At 42.7% G+C, this 20749-nt stretch overlaps 2 protein-coding genes across 3 annotated transcripts in view; both read left to right on the top strand.

Moving 5' to 3' along the window:
• The window catches only part of iqca1 (IQ motif containing with AAA domain 1), a 58952-nt gene extending 54232 nt beyond the window's left edge, over positions 1-4720 (top strand). For both annotated transcript variants that reach the window (XM_034289868.1, XM_034289869.1), the window contains exons 18-20: positions 1367-1544; positions 1850-2088; positions 4285-4720. In XM_034289868.1, coding sequence (XP_034145759.1) covers positions 1367-1544; positions 1850-2088; positions 4285-4434 — 567 coding nt within the window. In that variant the 3' untranslated portion in view covers positions 4435-4720. The remainder of the gene's footprint in view (positions 1-1366; positions 1545-1849; positions 2089-4284) is intronic.
• A 12220-nt stretch (positions 4721-16940) lies between these two features.
• Positions 16941-20424, top strand: gbx2 (gastrulation brain homeobox 2). The gene is made up of 2 exons (XM_010892069.3): positions 16941-17943; positions 18955-20424. The coding sequence occupies exons 1-2, from the start codon at positions 17430-17432 to the stop codon at positions 19464-19466; spliced, it is 1026 nt and encodes a 341-aa protein (XP_010890371.1). The 5' UTR covers positions 16941-17429; the 3' UTR covers positions 19467-20424.
• The last annotated feature ends 325 nt before the right edge of the window (positions 20425-20749 follow it).

Below are 20749 nucleotides of genomic sequence, written 5' to 3'. Positions count from 1 at the left end.
ATCGTGGTGTATTTGATGTGCCCTTTTTCGTCACTGTTTGACTGCTTACGAATATTCATTATTCATAGTTTTCAGTCACGTCGTTGCTCTGACAGACTGGCGGACAAAACATTGTTGAAACATGGCGTCTAACACTGGGAATGCTATGGAGCTACTGCAATTTTACAGCCCATTACTATTTAGATCATCTCACAGAACATGAAAAACAGTGGTATGCAAACCCTACAAGTCTTAGGCACTTGTGACCCGCTGCGTTATTTACCTCGTTAAAAACAGCGACATTCATGCCGGAACTGAACTTTGGGAATGTGTACATATGCCTTGTGGAGAATCCATCCCCTAACACAGACTCTTGTGACAAATGTACCGGTAAAAAATATAAATGTTTTCCCAAATGTCAAGTAAACCATCCCTACTGTTTAAATGATCCACAACTGACAGCCTGGTCTGCTGTGGAGAAGATGGAATTGGTGCGATTTATTAACGTTGTTATTACTTAGCTAACGCTACAGTATATGTTTAACAATTGGTTTAGCTATCCTCACTAACGTTAGCCAGGCTATTGGAGTTGGTTGCATCGGTGCACACGAAAACAGACCATGTCATTCATTACAATGATTACGTGTGGATATGATTGTAAATACAATATATATGCGGTTAGCGCATCCAATGGAACAGCAACTAATTTGCATTTTGAAGTATAACTAGTAAATATTGTGGAGTTGTCGATGGAGGTCAATGGAAGGAGAATTTGTTTTGCCCGCGAAGTGGGCGTTCCCATGTGCTGTGACATCACGTGAAAACTATCAATTATTACCACTTTTTCTTAACTTTTGTTATTTATTATACCTTCTTTTTTCCATATGCTGTGGCAACGTAAACATATTTACAATGTTCCTAATAAACATATTTAAATTAAATTGTTGTTAATATAAAAAAGTACATATTTAATTAATACAATATTGTAAATATTACTAATAAAATGTGTAAACACTGAAGACTAAATATTTGAGAACATAATCCACCATCATCTGATTGCAACAATGCATTTATCTAAAGATGGCTACCACACAACCCACTAATATTGTATTAAGCGCTTTACTCAATTAAGTAGCTATCAGCATATTGTGTGCTAAATAGAAAAAAGTGAGAATTGGCAGAACAATCTACAAAATATTTTGATATGCTGCCTAAAGCTGACACGGAATTGCGCAATAGGAAATGTCTCAATTTCAGCAACTCCAGGCAGCTGTGAGCATTTGAGAATTTTTAACACACAAACAAGTCTATTCTTCCCTTATCTGGCAAGCGCCCCCCCCCCACACCCAACCCGCACATTCTCCTCCTCCTCTTTTCCTCTCTCCAGATGGAGCCTAAGCGTCTGAAGAAGGACCTGGTAAAGGTACTGAAGACTTTGAAGTGTGAGGATCGTGTGCTGGTGGTGGGGACAACCCGGAGGCCCTTTGAGGCAGACCTCAAGCCTTTTTGTAAAGTCTATAAGAAGATCATTCTGATCCCAAGGCCTGACTATGCCTCCAGACTGGGTGAGTGGTGTGGTTGATGGGCCAACCAGATAACCTGACAACCTGACTATGCCTCCAGACTGGGTGAGCGGTGTAGTGGATGGGCCAACCACATGGCCAAACAACATATAGAGGTTACCCTAATTCCCTAAAGCCACAAGGAAAAATTGCAATAAAAGTTGACAAGAATCCGTATGATCAGCCTACCAGCAAACATCCAGATTTCCAATGTCATTTCAATGTAACCCACTCACTATTGATTTCGTAATGAATGCCCACATCGGTACAGTTACACAATTTCCCTCCGTGTTGCTTTGGTCCTCCAGTGCTGTGGAGGGAGTTTCTGCTGGGGGGCGGGGCTCACCTTACACCCAGCCTGGACCTCAGCTCCTTGGCCAAGGTGACGGACGGATACACCCAGGGTCACATCCTGCAGGCCGTAAGACTGGTGCTGACTCAGCGCAGGCTGGCCCAGCAGACTACCAGACCACTGACCGCTGCCGAGTTCATCCCCCCATTGGCCAGACAGGACCCTGTCTACAAAGAAGAGGAGGAGGCCTTTAAGGTATAGGACAATAAATCAATCATACAATCCCTCAATGAATCACTCATACAATCCCTCAATGAATCACTCATACAATCCCTCAATGAATCAGTCATACAATCCCTCAATGAATCAGTCATACAATCCCTCAATGAATCAGTCATACAATCCCTCAATGAATCAATGAATCAATCACACAATCCCTCAATGAATCAGTCATACAATCCCTCAATGAATCAATCATACAATCCCTCAATGAATCAATCATACAATCCCTCAATGAATCCATCATACAATCCCTCAATGAACCAATCATACAATCCCTCAATGAACCAATCATACAATCCCTCAATGAATCCATCATACAATCCCTCAATGAATTGCTTTTGATCTGGTTAACACTTTATTATGTTACCCCCAAACTGCTCAGTAAATCAATCCAAAGTACAGGTGACAATAGTGCAGCCCCCATAGGGAGACAAAATAAATAGTTATCATTCAGTTCTAACTGTTGAAATGGTTAAATTTTTAGTCACAATTGTTATTTTGCTCTAGTAAAAGTTAACTGGACTATTTTGCAGTTAGAACATTTCAAATCACTATTTTATTCTCTGATTTGCTGCCTGATCTGTGACATGTACATCTATTTTCATAATCAGATCTGCTTTCAGTATTATCCTATACCCGGTATTCAAATCTGGACCTCAAAACCAGATCCACTCAGTTTTTTTTTTTTTACTGCAGACCTCTACTCAGGGACTTATTTAGACCTGGGACACCAGGTGGGTGCAATTAATGATGAAGTAGAACAGAAAACCAGTAGGCTACGAACCTCGTGGGGTAAGGTTTGAACACTGCTGGCCTGTACAATGATGTCTGTGTATCCAGTTGAGTCATGTTCAAACAGTCACCACACGAGGGTGCTGTGTTTCTACATATAGGAAGGGAGTGTATTAAACTGGGTCTGTGTAAAATAGTGTACCTTAGAGTTAATCAATAAGGTATGAGGGATGTGGTGTGTGGCCAGTGTAGCACAGCTAAAGGTGTTTTTTAAGCACAACACGTATAATACAATATGGTCTTCTGCATAACGTGGTCTATGTAGGTCTATAACATGGTGTACTGAATAACATTGTCTACCATATGACATGGGCTATATACAATGTATTGCAAAAGTATTCAAACCCCTTTCCAAATCTCTAATTTTACTGGATTAAAAATGGTACACTGACATTTCTGTTTGATATTTTATATTAATTGGTTTTATGGTGTGAAATATTTGTAAGAAAAAATACTGAAATATGTGGCTTGCATAAGAATATTACCCATCCAAATGATTTTTTAGAGATACTTTCACTGCAGTTACAGCTTAAAGTCTTACAGTAAATATTATATATATTTTGGTGAATAGAGTGATTTTGTACATTCTTATCAACAGATTTGCTCCAGGTAGTTCAGGTTGGCTGGATGACGCTTGTTTCAAATAATGCCACTGATTATTAATGTGAATGAGATCAGGACTAATGAGCCACTGTAGGACATTCACCTTTTTGTTCTTGAGCTACACAAATGGCCTTGTGCTTGTGATCATTTTCTTGCTAAAAGGTGAATTTCCTCTAAAGGTACAGTTTTGTTAGGAGACTTAAGCAGGTTTTCTTGCAGTAGTTTGCTTCAATTTTAACATGATGCTCAGCCTCTGCTGATGAGAAGCATTCCCAGAGCATGATGCTCCCACCACCATACGTCACTGTGAGGTGTACTGTTTGTTCAACATGGTGTACTGTATGACATGGTCTATATCAGTGTCTCCCAACCTTTTTCAGTTACTTTACCCCCAAAAAGAATTTGCACTGCTTGGAGTACCCCTGAAGTACCCCCTCATGTTCATTTCACTAGTAAGTCTATGGTGTCATGAGTGTTTTCAAGTACCCCCTGTGGAGAGGCCAAGTACCCCCAGGGGTCCTAGTACCCCTGGTTGGGAACCACTGGTCTATATAACATGGCATACTGTATGACATGGTCTATATAATATGGCATACTGTATGACATGGTCTATATAACATGGCATACTGTATGACATGGTCTACATAATATGGTATACTGTATGACTTGGTCTATATAACACAGCGTACTGAATGACATGGTCTATATAACATGGTGCACTGCATCAAATCTTTGTGTGTGTACAACGACTAACAATAACAAATGTTTTGCCAGACATGGTACACGAGGACTCCTCTCGGTAAGAAAAAGGTACGGGCTGTCAAAGCCATCGAGGACGAAGGAGCCCTGGACAAGGGCAAAAACAAACAAGACAATGGGAAGAAAACAGTGAAAGAAGAAAAAAGCAAGAAAAAAAACAAGTAAATGCCAAAGACAAAAGGGATATCAACTTAGTATAGGTTTACAGATTACATCAAAGGACTTTCAGCTAAATTCGATCAACAACCAGACAACTGTGGATTTTCTGAATAAGAAAGCTATACATACTGTATTTTATTTTGGTTTGAGTTTTTGAGTAATTTGAATCATGTTATGCTTATTCTTTCTAAAAACAGTAATTTCAAAATGTTTTGGTAAGTTAGCTGTATAACTTCTTGTTTCTGCTTCATCATATACCCCTGGATTGAATTGTTCATTACTTAAAATTGAAATACTGAATTTAAAATACTTTTTGGAAACAACCTTTGAAATGCATTTGAATTAAAGTAAAATTTTACACTCAATGACTTGGCTTATCTTACTCTACAACGCACCATATCAATGTTCATTTTGATATTTTTTATTACTACGAGTGCCAATTGGCATACGATTGAAACCTACTGGTATATTACACACTTCCATATATGAGAACAATGTAAAACCTCATGAAAAAGAAGCGTACTGTTTCATGTCTTTTGTTTGTAATGTCTTCATGTGTAAAATGGTTTAGGCATTACTTGATTTTATTTTTAGGATTGCTTTACATTAAAATATATAGTCAGTGGCCACTTTATTAGGTACACCTGCTTGTGAACTCAAATAGTCAAACAGGGAATCATGTGTCTCCAACTGAATATATAAAACCTGCAGACATGGTCAAGAGCTTTAGTTGTTGTTCTAACAAACATTAGAATGGGGATGATGTGTGATCTAAGCAATGTATGATTGTCGATGCCAGACGTTGGAGTTCCAGCATCTCAGAAACAGCCGACCTCCAGGGATTGATGAACAAAAAACATAAAGTGAGAGGCAGTTCTGTGGATGATAACAACTTGTTATTGTGAAAGGTCAAAGTGGAATTGCCAAACTGCAGTCATTTCTGTTTACTCCAGTGGCCTGTCCAGTCCCCATAACTCAAACCAGTAGGGCACCTTTGGGATGAGGTGGAACAAGAGTTTCGCAGCATGAACGTGTGGCCGAGAAATGTATGATGCTGTTGCGTCCACATGGACTAAAATCTAGCACCTTGTTAAATCCATGCTGCAATGTCTTTAGGCTGTTATGGAGGCAGAAGTGGTCCAACTAGATATGTACCTAATATAGTGGCCAGTGAGTGCACTTCCCCTTCAATTTAATTCAAAATCTTCTTGTGGGAAAGTGTCCATTCATATTCAACTAAAATGTATTGGTTCCACTGAATTCGATTCCGACCTTCCAAATGATCAGAACTCTGTTATACACCTTAGGCCGTACTGCACTGTAAACATGTAAGGTGGATAGAACCATCCTTGATCTTAGTCCCAGAATTTAGTCCAGATATAATTAACATGAGTTCATTATTTAACATCAGTTTAGTCAATGTTTATTTTCAGACTCACACAAACCCAATAACTATTTACCCCTTTTACCCGCCCCCCCATAATGTCTCTGCCCTCGCCCACTGTCCCCTTGCCCCTGAGACAAATCATCATTAACCATCTCCAGAACCATGAGACCGTGCAACCACAGAGGGATTCCTATCAAACGTCGCCCGCCAACCGCAATGATGAAAAAACACAGCAGACGAATAAATTAATTAAACCATGCCTTCCATGTCAGTCTCCCTTTCACTCTCAGTCTCCCACTCTGTCTTTCGATCTCCCTTCTTTTTTTTTGGCCTTCCCTCGCTAGCTCGCTCCCTTCCTGGCAACCGTTGTTAGGTTCACATAGCTTCCGTGCCAGGGAGTCTGTTAATTAGCCAGTGCAATTGTCATTGTCGCCAGTTACAGCCCGGGGGGGGGGGGGGGGCAGTGTAGCAGCACCTTGTCCCAGGTTGCTCCTGTGGTACTGTTTACACTTATCTAACGCTAACAAGGCGGACTGCCCTCCCAAGCGGCTGACCCACTTCCCAGACCGGGCAAGCCTCTTCTGGCTCCCCAAGGACCAACTAACCCTCCTCCCCCCACCATGACCGTCCGTCCTCTATTATGAAACCGGATCCCCACAGTCCACCACATCGTAACCCTTAACCATGTCCCCCCCCCCCCCCCCCTCTCTCTCTCTCTCTCTCTGTGTCTTGAAACTGTAGCTTTCTTCTCTGTTTTCGGGTGTCTGTCTGTAACCCCTCACTTTCTCACGTCAGTCTTTCTTGCATCCCGTCCGTCTTCCCTTCCTCGCCGTCTCTCCGGCCCAGTCCTCCTGCCAGGTGGGCTTACGGAGCGTGACAAACGTTGTCACACCTTTTGGTGCTCCTTGTAGCTTATTAAACCGACGTCTAATTGAATTATTTGTAAGGGTACGGACCGTCGCCTTCTCACCCAAGAAGAGGCCCCGAAGCAGTCTTATGTGACTACCAAGCTGTTTCTCACTGCAGAGGTGGTCCCGCTGGGACCTGTTTACTACACTACGACTGAGGTGAACCACGGCGTGCATTTATCCAGAATAACACATTCACAATGTCTTAATGCACAGATAATTAGGGATTCCAGGAAGACAGCAGTGGCGTTTGTTTCATTGTTAACAGTGTGATGAAGCGTTAGGATCAGCTGAGCTCCATTTCAGGCAGCCCGTCATAACGAACCCGTTTGGGACGTTTGGTAACAATGCGTACTTTAGTTTGTGTCCTTGGTAATGTTTCGGGGTTTTGCGATGACAGAGTCAAGGCAATGAAATAATAAAACCAAGACCTCTGTCAGCTCAAGTTGCCTTTTAACCACCGTTCTGCAATTGCTGATTATTTCCGTGTTTTGGCTTGAGGATCCAGCATTCCGTACAAAACCTTCCCACAGGTCCCTGGTTTGGTGCCTCTTTTTATGGCGACATATCCAGTCTTCAGCCAGAGGTGAAAAGAAAGGTTGATACGGTGTGACGTGGAAAATCTCCAGTCCCAACTACCACCGTTCCCATTCCTATCCCCAGTCACAGACTACAAGGCCCATCTTTGTGACCCAAGGGGGGGGAGATGCTCTGACAGGTTAATTTACGGTGCAATCTCAAGGACAGTTACAGCTAGGAGGTCAGTTTTGGCCTGAGACCGGCTCAAGAGTCTCCCTCTCACTGTCTGTCATACCCACCCACAAGGTTAATGGACTCTCTCTGAAGACTACTTGAGAGACTACTCCTTAAGACCAGGCCACGGGACAAATATGTTGGGGACACTTCCTGACTTACACTCCGTTGCCATAACCCATGCCATACAGGTCGATGAATTAGTCAGAGGTTATGATGGGCCCTGTTTTTCTACACTTACCTGATCTGTTTTTGCGCAATAGAATAGGATATGGGTGTAAAATAAAATGAATTGAACAGACGTATCAGTGATTCAAATGGGCATGCCCGTCATGTTAATTAAGTTTTTTTTGCATTTGATCCTATCCAAAATAGGATCACTTTAAAAAAAAAAAAACTGGGCCCTGACGACATACTCTGGAAGATATGTACAGGCCCGCTGAAGCTGGTGAGTCATTAGTACCTATTTTGTCGGCCTTATATCTTGCAATGGGAGTCCCAGCCACACACGGATCTGACCCTGAGGAGAGGGCATCAGATGGTGTTCAACAGTGTTGATACAGTTATTGTGTCCTGGACGTTATTTTTACTGCTGCTTTGATGACAGAGCAGAGGGCTAGGGACAGAGATTGATTGGGTGTAACACATTTACCTGTTATGGCCTCCAGTCCAAGGACATTAGCCCTCCCTCCCACTACTGGCCCACAGCCGACCTGCATGTGGATGTGTGTCTTTCTTTCCGTTTCCCCTTTCTCTATTTGCACTTACACCACCGCAAAAATGGTGACACACACACACACACACAGTTATACTAGGTCGTGTAGGCAGGGAGGAGAGAACTGCTTACCTCAATTTGAGAATAATTGCAGAGTGGAAAAAATAATTAGCCAGCTGGGTGTTATAAAACAAAGCAATTAATGTTATGCTAATAAGTCAGATTTTCAGCAATTCTCGATCATTTGCTAATCATTTGTTAATTAGTCTGACTTTTTAGTGCATCAGTTTATGAGTGATTAATAGACAGATTCTGGTATTTAACTTACTCTGCAGCAGCAGTTGGGAGTTCTCTACATTCCTTCTGCGATCATAATTGAAAAGCTGTTATGAAAAGTCGAAACTCCACCGAGACACTTTTACAACAGGTCTTTTATCGTATGATGTTCCTGGGACAACACAGACTTTCAACGACCGAGACTTAACACTAGGGTGAATGTATTTTTATAGAATCCTCTAACTTTAACAAAGCTCCTGTTTCCAAAGGTTGTTTGTCACAGTAAGTTAGTCAGTGAGGATGCTTTCTTTACCCCTGTAGGGCTTGTCCTGCATGTTTCAGATGGAGTTGTTCTGAAGATCTTCTGGTGTATCAGGTCGGCCCTCAGTATATTATACTGAAAAAAAGACAATACAACCGAAGTTGTGTTTATAGTAGGATATAAATGGCTGCATATATTTTAAACAGCAATAAACATATGTTCATTTGAGTTTATATAAAAAAAAAAAACCCTGCTTAATAAAGTCCCAATGGGTTTGTGTGGAGTAGACAAGCACTGGTCTACCTGGACCAGTAGGAATGGATGGAGACCAGGCTATATGGACAGACTGTAAACCATGTTCTAAGAGATGGTCAGGGAGAGAGCAAAAGCAATTATCTTAGACATTTCCAGTTCAACTCTGAACCTTGCTGTCCGTTCCACTGCCTGTCTCATTCTTCCCCTCTAATCAGGTACTGGTTTAAACATGATCAGGTAAAACAGAAAACTAGCAGGTTCAGGACATGGTAGGTTCAGAGTTGAATACCGCTGGAACGGATCATTTAAAAACCTGTAAAAAAACCTCCCGTCTGTGCTGCAGTGTGGGATTACAGTTAACAGAATTCAGTGACTCCTGGGTCACGCGCGGAGCAACTGGATCTCTTGGTTGGAGCCTGTTTTGCGTTTCTGAACCAGGTGAAGACGCCGTTAAAGCCCAGATGTTCCTCTCCTCAATTACACCACTACGGCGCGTTAATTGGCGGCCGGCCTGCGAAGGTCACAGCGGTGGCAGGGGCCACTTTGGGAAATCACAGGGCCGCCAAAGTCCTCTTGGGGAGGGGAGGAGCAGTTTGGGCTCACGTTGCCTTGACTGTGTGTGTTTTACGACCGTCCAAAACAGAAGCTCCTGATAATTATCTGCATAGCACCGATCCACCCCCACCCACCGCCCCCAACACACACACAGTACTGGTGTACTCATGGGGGCCAGTCCATGTCGTTAACATCACAACCAACCATCAGATTCTTCACATTAAAAAGTTTTCTCTTTCTCTGCTTAATAACTGTACCAGTAAAAATGTTTGTCTTCTTTCTGTTTATATGTACAGGCCATGTTTTACATGTTTTATCCATGTGAATGGAATAACTTTCAAGTTAGTAACTTTTTTTTCCCTTAACGTTCAAAACGTCCATAGAGTAACATAGTTGTAGAGTAGATAGCTGAAGTTTCTCTGAATCTTTGTATTTGTAAATGTTCTTTCAGCAAGACATTTTATTTCAACAAGTCTGGGATCATAAAGGTGAGAATGCCTGTAGTATCAAGGTTTCTGTTGACATATACTGTCAGCCCCTAACTTCATATTATTATTATAAATCTATGTCCTCCAACCCTCCCATCTTTTCATCTCACACACACACACACACACACACACCTCTTCAACACACACACACACACACACACCAACGTCTCTACACCATCAGAACCCTTATCCACCGTAACCTTGACACCCTGATGCGATGTCATCATGAAGAGATCATGGGCCCAATCGCCTTGGTGACCTTTACAAGCCATTGTCATGACATCTCCACGCCCCCCCGTCACCTAATCATGCACAGTGGACACCTTCATTCCTCCCCCCACACACAAATGCCCACGCTCGTAAGTGGAAACAAAATGGGGTCTTTGGCATGAAGGTGAGAGTGGACTATGAACACAGAGTGTACATTGGGAAATATCCACGCAATGGAATCTTGTCAAAGGCCCCTTGAAGACACCATTAAAACATCCCTTTGTGCCATTTCTAGTGCACAGCTGGCCCCGCTATCGCCTTTTTGAAGCCTCTCTCTTGAAGCCGGACAGACAAGCCATCTCGCTGGGAATCGCCCCGGATTTGTTCAGCTTTGATTTGAAATCCGGGACGATACGCTGGTCCGACAGAAGACGGAGCGATGGGTAGGCGGGTTGAGCGAGGTAAGGTTGAAGGATGAAAAGAGTATCGGGATGTTTTAGGTTAGAGGACCCACGCTCCGTGAGATACAGTGGATACACGGGCCCAACATAATAGCCCTCTTTTTCTGCCTGGTTTGCTCCATTAGCATTGAGTGTGTCAGGATCCAAAATGGCGCCCTGTCCCCCAAATTGCACGCTGGGTCTGACTGAGGCCTGTATGGCTCTGGTCTGAAGTAGTGCGCGGCGTAGGGAATAGGGGGGCTGTTAGGATGCACGCCACGTCTCAGTCGCAGCACTAATTACTGTGTGAAAGATGAGGAGAGAGGGCTCATTACCAAGAGAACAGGCCGAAACATACTGTCTCCCTCGCAGCTAATGATGTTGGATCCACCGTGCGGGGAGAGAGAGAGAGAGAGAGCGCAGTTGAGACGGCGCTTCATCAAACGTCTGACTCCGTCCGCCTGTCCAGGGGTTAACGCTGGTTGTTGACTTCATCAGTCTTTCTTTTGCACTCGTTTTTTTTCTTACCATTCTCTCTCTCTCTCTCTCTCCACCCACCGTCTCTTCCATCCCTTCTCTCGACACTGTGCCTCTATGCACCCCCCCCCTCTCCCACTTCCTCTCTTTCTCCTCTCCCTCTATCTCTCCCCTCTAACTCTCTACACCCCCCCCCCCATCTCTCTCTGCTTTAACTCAGCCACAGTTGTTCACTCTTCATTAGAAGCTCTTATCTGACACAATGAAGCAGAACTAAATGCCGCCGTGTGCTCTGGCCAGATATCTGTCACAGCTCTTTCTACCGTACCGACGCTGAGGCAAGCCATTCAACTGGATGGACGGCGATAAGGAAAGATGGAGACAATGGGACATGACACAGATTGTCCCACTCGAACAATTCATTCCGAAAGGGGCTTATATGACATGACGATCCCTCGAATCTGAATGGAATGACACTGCATGACCCAGGCGATGTTAAAGGGAGGCTGGACTGCTCCACCAAGGCATGGGAGAGTCGCGTCTCACGACCGCCCTTTATGTCATGAAGAGAAAGAAATCAATCGTTCAGCGTTATAGACATTTGTTAGGGATCAAAGAACCCTGGTCTGTTTACCAGACAAGGAGCGTAGTCAATTTCAGTGGTCCCTTTAAGTGCCCCTAATCCAACCAGACATAGTTAACACAGACAAGGCCTAGAATGGAAAAAAAAAACTGGGAAATGAACACGCCATCTTCTACTAACTCAATTACAGCCTCAGCCACAGTAGAAGACGACTAGCCTACTCTTTTTCTATTTTAGGCCCGTTGATTGGAACTGTAATTAAGGCTGTAATTATTAAATAACTGTCTTTTAGGGCTTCTGTGTGGGAGAGTGAGGCTGGAGGTGAACATTCACTAGATGATCTAATTAGCTGGTAGTCTGAAGCTCTCGTCTGGTCATAAATGCAAGAAGGCAGGGAGGGGGCGGGGGTGGGAACGGGGGGTTTGACTTCTAACGTGACTCCTGTCTGGCCTTGTGTTGGTCTGTCTGAAATTCTCCTGGTTCGTGGCATTTGACTTTTTCGCAGGTCTTCTCCCGCCTGATACTCACTCCTGCTCTAATCTTCCCCATGAAGGACAAATAACTCAGGCCCACATTTGACGTAATCCGTAGTGTTGTAGTTCCACATTGCTCTCATTCAAGCTACCTTATTCCAGCACATATGCTACTGCAATCCTGTTAGACCCACAGCAGTATGAAGGCGACACGGACAGACTTTATCACACGGTCCTCTGTTGATCAGTCAGTGTTTATTCACACCAAAACTATCAGACCTGTATTGAACCTGCATACCTCGTCGCTCTTATTGTATCGCAGTGCCTCTGGCACTCTAACAGGCGCCTCTGGCACTTGAACAGACGCCTAGGGGTGTCATCTATTCAAGCTGTCTGGAGAAAATGTGGCTTAAATCACATCAGAGCGGCATTCATTGGCACACGCAGCGCTCTAGCTCCTGGGGCTCCGTAAAACGGTCACAGGCGTTCCCCGCGAAAGACGACGGCACTCTCCCAAAGTCCCTCAGTCATTACAGGCAGTGTACGTCCTGGGACCGACGTGGCCTTAGTTATTCTGATGTCAGTTTAGTTTAAAAATATTGTATTCATATTGAATTGAGTAGAAAGACGGCTGATAAGGGCACTCTTAAAAGCTCTCATTGTTCTCTGCATGCACTTCCTTTCTTGGACTGTAGAGGGGGCTGTGGATTGATTAATTAGATTACCTTGGACCGGGGCCATTGCAAAGGGATCTTGGTGTTATCTCGGGAAAATGATTAGGCCTTTATTGTTATATCCGTCTCGTTTTAGATTCCGTGTTTATGAAGAAGCAAGACAAATTAAGCTACTATTTTATACATTTAAAAGAAGAGGCCAATATAATAATAATGTGTAAGTAAGACAAGACAACATAAAGGGGTCTAAGAGAGAAATTTAATGTTTTATGGGACAGACTGTGCAGTAGGTCTGCCACCCTGAATTAGTGGTCCCTTCTGCTGCTCTACCGTTGTGATATGATGGTTCTGTTGGGTCTGTTCTGTTCTGCTCCTGCTGTGCGTCTGGAGGTAATCCTAGTGGACCATTGTTCATGCCCCTGTGGTTCATTAGGCTAAAAGACTAATAAGTGGTCCGCCCCTAAGGCACTGATCAGTAATGCTTCACCCAATCTCCCCTCTATTAGAGGAAAAAGAATTGGACCATGTCTGCTTGGCTGACCTGTGTTCTCTCAACTGTTCTTTCCACACAGACCAGTTGTTACATTGAAATGTTTCTAACAAAAATATGAATATATACATGTAGAATTCATCTTTAAATGGGGAAGAAGAAAAAAAAACTATTGAATATTTCAGGAACGCTTTAATGATATGTCCAAACATGCCCTTAATCTTAGCTTTAAGCTCTATATCATGATTTAACCATAACCCTTTAACCTCAACCCGAACCCCGGCTTAAGGTCCAAGCAGACTCAAGCGCTGGGCTACTGTGAATTAAACTGAATTGCACAACAAATCATTGAAACAAATAGAAGTGGATTAAAAAAAGATTAAGTTAAAGGCCACAAGAGAATGTCAGAATCCTTTTTCCCTCGGTCGGGGCATTGATTCCTCCTGGAAGAGATGGTGTGGTGGTGTGCCTAAAGATCAAGTGGAGTCATGGCTGTGGATCAATAGCTCAGCAGTTTGGTTTCGGGGGATTTTACTGTAGACACGGTATTTCGTAATGTATGTTCGAAATGGCACCACATCGTAGTGCACTTGAGGAGTGCCCTTTGAACCCTGATATGGGCCATGTTTAGAAGTAGTGCAGTAGAATAAAGAAGTTTTTTTTCTACAATAAAGTTACCATTGTTGATCAAGCCTATTCCTGTTTAAATGGTTAGTCAGGTAAACATTTAAAGGTAAAATCAATTGGATTCCTTTAAGCTTTAATCAAAAATCCAATTGCGAGTATAAATCTTTATTGATTTTTGATGGGGGGGGGGGGTTAAAGTGCATTGAAACAACCTGAGATGTGAGCTTAGTTTTTCAACAGTTTTTTGTCATGCCTGGTAACGGAGAATAATCTTAGAATAAGTCAAACAACAAGATATGTGTTTTCATGAAGAAATCTGAACTGAACAGAATAAATTATTGGTGGCATTTAGAGCTTGATGAAAAGGTTGTGTCTGACCGAGACACCCTAACTAAATAATGTTGAATGGTCGAACGCTGGAGGCAACATTTTCAAATCCAATTTTTTTTCCTCTCTCCCTCCAACCGGGGCTTTCAACCAAAGCATATTTGTAATTGCTATACCCTGTACATCCCCTTCACTTAAATCCACATATCAGACTCTGGGCAAATGCTGTTTTCATATCAGATATATAGTAAATGTTCAGGCCTTCAATTTTTGGAGAATTTTGTGAATAATACATTTTAATAATACATGTTTCTCAGTTCAGTTTGTAAACAATTTTGTTTTCTGTTCTAGTTATTATTAGTTAAAATCCTCATTTAGTTCAAGTTAGTGGTAGTAGTCATGATGTTATTGTTCTAACATTAAGCACCACTTGGACAAACCTCTGGTTTATTTAGGTTGTCGTTCCCTTCCTCAGTACAGTGAATGATGGGGCTCAGCAGCAGGCAGCAAAGGCTCCATTAAATCTCATTCCAATCATAATCCATGTTGTTAATTAAACCGGATCATTTAGAAGTACAAAAAATAGGTATTTATGAGCGGTTCAGCAGTTGTGGCGATGTAGTGTATTAGTGAAGCGTGCGTGCGCACACACACACACACACACAGACGCGCAAACCTCCCTCTCCTCCCCATCTCACAGCCTTACAGGACTTTACTATTGATGTCCCCCACATGATTGATAATGAGACAGTGACTGCTGTACTATTTGTCTAATGGCTGTGCAATTAAATTCCCTTGTAAATGACCCATGCCTCATTTCATCCTAATCTATGGAATTTTGATTGAATTTGTCAGCCCTAATTGAAAAATACTGCTATTTAATGTCTGCATTGCAGTTGTGGATCGGGCAGCCTTTAATGAGATGGTGTCCCCATGACCCTGAAGGGAGAAGGAGGGGACCACAAGAGCGAGTTAGGGGGGAGGAAAAAGGGGGGCCAAGCTTGGGGGTTCCCATTCATGCCTTTGGATTGGCTCAAGAGGAGGGATTTTTTATTTATTTTTATTTTTTTTGGGGGGGGGGGGGGGTTAGGCATGCTGGGGTGGTTGGGGGGGGCATCCCTCTATTAACAGCCAGCTCAACTAACATAAAAATATGGCAATGCCGTCAGAGGCTGGCTGTAACACTGAGCGGATGTGTTATTCATATGACTGACATTTATTGGTCATCATGGACATCAATAGGTACTGTGGCTACTGACTCATAGCAAGAGTGCTTTTCAAATGCACAAACAATAGCTGGACAGGAATCTAGCTGCGCTGTGAATCTACCATGGCAGTGAGGAGAGAGCGCTTGTCAAAATGCAGAGTTCCTACATCAAACAGATGCTTCACCATTCCATGGCTTTCACCTGGCGCCTCGTATGGCCTCGTATGGTCACTAAACATCCCAAATCACTCAGTATGTAGAGAAATGCTTACTTCGCATGTCTCCTCAATGGCATATTTTTAACAAGGAGGCACAAGGGATTTTGTGCCCATGTACAATTATAATTAAGCACAACAAAACACAGAGTGCCTGGATGCAGCCCTTAGCAGTGGCCCATATTCCACAAACCCCAGAGGTACTTAATTGGTATTATAAACCGGTTACTAACGCAATCAGAACAATAAGGTGTATGTATGTGTCATTCTTATATATTATGTATAGCCAGCATTATGTTAAGCCAGCAGCATAGTGACTTATTTAGAATGGCTCACATTAGCTCTTTAGATGACATTTCTATCAGTAACATCTGTTCACCTTCCTAAATATGCTTTCCATAAAGCAGTAGAGAGTGCAGAGGGGGATGAATGAAGGTGGATAACTCACAGGGGATGGCCCAGGTCTGCTGACACTAGGGAATGACAAGGCTGGTCTGGGTGGCAGGGTCTGCTCTCCATTCCTCCTCACCATCGCTTCTCCATCTCCTCTTTATCTCTCATTTACTCCTAAAGGCTGTATGTATTTGTAGCTTGGTCAGTGGTGAAAATCGACCTATTGTACACTCTACACTGCAAGCTTCCAGTAACTGGTGTCAGAGGACAGTCTTTTTTCATAATAACCAATAGGTTGAGTAGCAAAATCGGGACATGTAAGCATCTTAATGTAAATCTTTGAATATGTTGAATGTATCCCACGTCCACTATACTCACCTTAGTCATTATGAATAGGTGGAAAAAGATTGTGTGCAATTGTATTTGTTTTTAAGCAACAACACGCACATTACACGCTTGCATAGATATATTTGTGATTTATACATTGCATGTTCTAAAGAAGATAGTTGTAACCAATATTTATGTATATTGCACGTGTAGCCTAATTCCCATTTGCATCATGGTCCCTTGGGGTGTGTTAGCCTACGCTTTAAAAATTCACGTAATTGGCATTTATTTCCTAAACCGAACCCAGTCCTTACAGGTTTATGTGACGAATGACAGCTAGCCCAAAATGTTTGCAGCGACCAATGAAATGCGAGAGTTTGGCGGGAGGGTGGTCCTTGCGTGTAAAAAAAAGCGGATTAAACAGAGGGAGCGGAATTTAAACTCATTGCTTAACATCTGGATGTTGTAGAACGGAGTGGCATCACTCCACTCTCCACGACTGAGTTAGACAGACGTGTGGAAACCGAGTATCATCGACTTGAAGATTGCTATTGTCAAATGGTAACAACGTCAGAGACAGTTCAAGGATACCGATTGGCACTTGGAATGCGCTCTGGCTCGCGGTGCTCCGAGCCCAAGGTAAACCAAAGGGGAAACATGCACAATTCGAACTCAACTGCTCCAAGTTTTGCAGCGATTTTCTAGATCTGGACACGTCCTCACTCTCAAGCATCGTGTGTCGATCTACTGCGATGCTGATGGGATGATTTTATTTAATCACAAAATACGAACCACGGGATTACTAAAACGTCAACGTTTTTACGGTCGGTTGTCAGTTGAATAATAATTACGTTCTGAAATTGGTGACTTCGGAACACACGAAAAGACGAACTCCAGGGGGCATCGCTACCTTGTCTCCAGTAACATTTCCTTGATTGACATTCCTTCCATCAGATCATATGAGTGCAGCGTTCAGTCCTTCGTTTATGATGATGCAGCGCCCACTGGGAAGCACCACTGCCTTCAGCATCGACTCTCTGATCGGCGGGCCCCCTCAGCCCAGCCCGGGACACTTCGTCTACACTGGTTACCCCATGTTCATGCCGTACCGGTCAGTGGTGCTACCGCCGCCCCCTCCGCCACCCCCTGCCTTGCCCCAGTCCGCCTTGCAGCAGGGTCTCTCAGCTACCCATCCGCACCACCAGATCCCCAGCCTGCAGAACTCATTCTGCTCCAGCCTGGCTCAGGGCATGGCACTCACCTCCACCCTCATGGCCAGCCTGCCAGGAGGGTTCTCGGCTTCACAGCAGCATCAGGAGGCGGCGAGGAAGTTCGGTTCGCAGTCCCTCCACGCGGTCTTCGACAAATCTCAGGACATTCGTTTGGATGGAGACGACGGAAAGACTTTTTTAGGGAAAGAGTCGGCCGCACTCCCCTCCTACCACGACTCAGACCCAGTGCAATCTTCCACAGGTAGTCTACAGTAATATCAGTTTCGCTAAGATGTAGTGTAGGCCTTGCTATATTAATGTTCACTTGGTTATATTTTTTAGTTTTGTTTGCAAGAAGTTATAGAACAGCTGGCGAATGTCAGCTACGATCAGGCCTCTTATTTCAAAGAAGGAAATTGTGTTCATTTACAAGGTTCAAAATGTACAATGTTTGAAAATGGACTTAATTAAATGACGTTCTGCTGTTAGGGATGTACCAACCTAAATGAACAATAGCAATACAAATCCTGCGCCATCCGAGTTAAAAAATGGGTCTAAGGGGCTGGCGTCGGACGATAAGTCGACAACGACTAAATTCTAGTGATTGTTTCCTCTGAGTGAAAATGTGTCCTTTTTATATGACAAATGATTTACAATGTACGCGTCCATATTTTTTGTCATTAGAAGCTTGACATGATAGGATTATCAAATACGATTATTTCTGGGTTTTAAAAAAAAAGTGTGCCCTGGGGGTGAGCTGCCTTATAACTAAATTAGTCTTGTTTAATTGAAGGGTGGGAAAAGTGCCTTCAGTATTTTAATGTATAAAACTGTGATTAAAATCCTGTGTCGACCGAATCTTTTATAAGGGCCAAAGTCACTAAATACATCTAGTAGAACTGTTTAAGTCCAAGGGTATTTCAGACATTGTATTAAATGACTCAATTGCTTTTGTTCTGATATATTTACTATATATTTACATATTTACCAGAGACACAGCCTCTTTTGTTTAATATTTGTTTTTAACCTGAGACATACTTACTACTGTTTCCTCCAACACAATATGTGGAGGCTAGTCATGCGTAATAAGAAATAAAGGTGGGCAGGCACATACACACAATGTTATTGTGACAAGTTTAAGTGTATCGTAGAAGAAAATTAAGTTGCTAATTTGGTAGATCTCATTTTTAAAAGAGCGATAGTAATTAATTGTTTTTGTGTGTTGGTGTCAATGAACCCTAAACTAACATTGTTATTTTCCTTTGCCCTACAGCCAGAACTAATAGCAAAGAAGACCAGAAAGAGGACGAGTGCAATAGAAAAGATGAGAGTTTCTCAATGGACAGCGATTTAGACTATAGCTCCGATGACAACATGACTGGTAACTCAATGTGCCAGAAAGATGACGGGGACGGTAACGTGGACGACGGCGTTCATGGGTCTAACGGCACTGGCAGCACCACTTCTACCGGCAAGAACCGACGACGGAGAACGGCGTTCACGAGCGAGCAGCTCTTAGAACTGGAGAAGGAATTCCATTGTAAGAAATACCTGTCTTTGACGGAACGCTCACAGATCGCCCATGCATTGAAACTCAGCGAAGTTCAAGTCAAGATCTGGTTCCAGAACCGGAGGGCCAAGTGGAAACGCGTGAAGGCCGGTAATGTCAACTCCAAAACCGGAGAGCCCTCTAGGAACCCAAAAATTGTTGTGCCCATCCCTGTGCACGTCAGTCGGTTTGCAATAAGGAGTCAGCACCAACAGTTAGAACAGGCCAGGCCTTAACATTTATGTTTATGGTACTGATGGACTAACTACTGATTCGGTTAATAACACTGTTCAAAACAAAACGTGTCACTGTGGGACAACTGATAATTACAAACCAATTTGTTCCTTTCGGGAGTCACTGTAAGCCAGAGGAAAGCAAATTAGTTGATGGTAGCCTACGTTTGTTGCCTTTCCTCTGCTTTACTGCTGAATCGATCCAACTGCCTGTTGACTGAACCTCTAAGAAGACAAAAAAATGTGACATATTCATTACCCTGGTTACGAGTGTAAATATCGAGTTGGACCCTTATCTATAACCGCCATGGGACCAAATCAGGACAATTCAACGAGAAACAAATTCCAACTGTACATTTCCGAGAATATGAAAAATTATAGCCCACTTTTAATTCTTTATGAGTTTTTTGACATTTGTATGTGCTGCTGATTCTGAAAAAACGTATGTCTGCTTGTATTATTGTTGTTTTAACAGCAGGCGCAAATCACATAAGAATGAACCAGCCTTGTCTCAAAAGGAGCACTTTTATAGTTTCTATTTGTAACACTAGAGCAATTACACCCCCCCCCATCCCCGCCCCCCGGTACACACACGCACGCACGCACTGTGGACGCCTACACATTGCCAACCACACGAACACACTACATCTCAACAACCATCACCTCCACCAAAAAGTGCCCCTGAAAAACGTATTGGTTCTCAGTTTTTGTTTCTGTTTCCAGTTGATTCCATGGTTGCTTGAATTATTTTTCCTAATTGTGACTTTTTCAATATTCGGGAAGCACGCTGCTAATTCATTTAATATTGTGCAAAAAGTAACTAACATTTCATGACTTATTAAATAATATAGTGTGAATTAAAGATGGAACCATTCGGATTATGTCAAAAAAGTTCTCCGTTGTTTGTCATTCAGATTAAGATAGTAATTTTGAATTTAAAATATTGTGCGTATGGCATAGTTTACAGGCATTTTTGACTATGTTACTTTAATTGGTTTATTGCTGTTTTTACCAATATCAAATGCTGTTTTGTTTTAACCATGCTCAAAATCTAATTTGGGATTACTCATTGTTTTGACTGCAATTATGAAGTATAAAACAATTTCGTTTAGATTTAATGGGAATGTTTCATAGTATTCCTACTATGACTATTATTCTTGCTATACTATTATTATTATTATTAACTGTAAGAACATTGTAATTATTATACTATTACAATTAATTTGAGATTTGTGAACATTTTGCGTGCACCAACAGTGAGTGGTTATTGCAGAGGCAGGACCAAC

The sequence above is a fragment of the Esox lucius genome, chromosome 22, assembly GCF_011004845.1.
Source record: "Esox lucius isolate fEsoLuc1 chromosome 22, fEsoLuc1.pri, whole genome shotgun sequence".
Lineage (NCBI taxonomy): Eukaryota > Metazoa > Chordata > Actinopteri > Esociformes > Esocidae > Esox > Esox lucius.
The sequence above is the reverse complement of the archived record's forward strand: the minus strand, read 5'-3'. Positions and strand labels throughout refer to the sequence as shown.

Excerpts from the sequence above, each read along its gene's own strand:
- gbx2 (XM_010892069.3), top strand. The coding sequence starts at position 17,430 with ATGAGTGCAGCGTTCAGTCCTTCGTTTATGATGATGCAGCGCCCACTG. Across the intron at positions 17,944-18,954 it reads CCCAGTGCAATCTTCCACAG|CCAGAACTAATAGCAAAGAA; the intron begins GTAGTCTACAGT and ends TTTGCCCTACAG.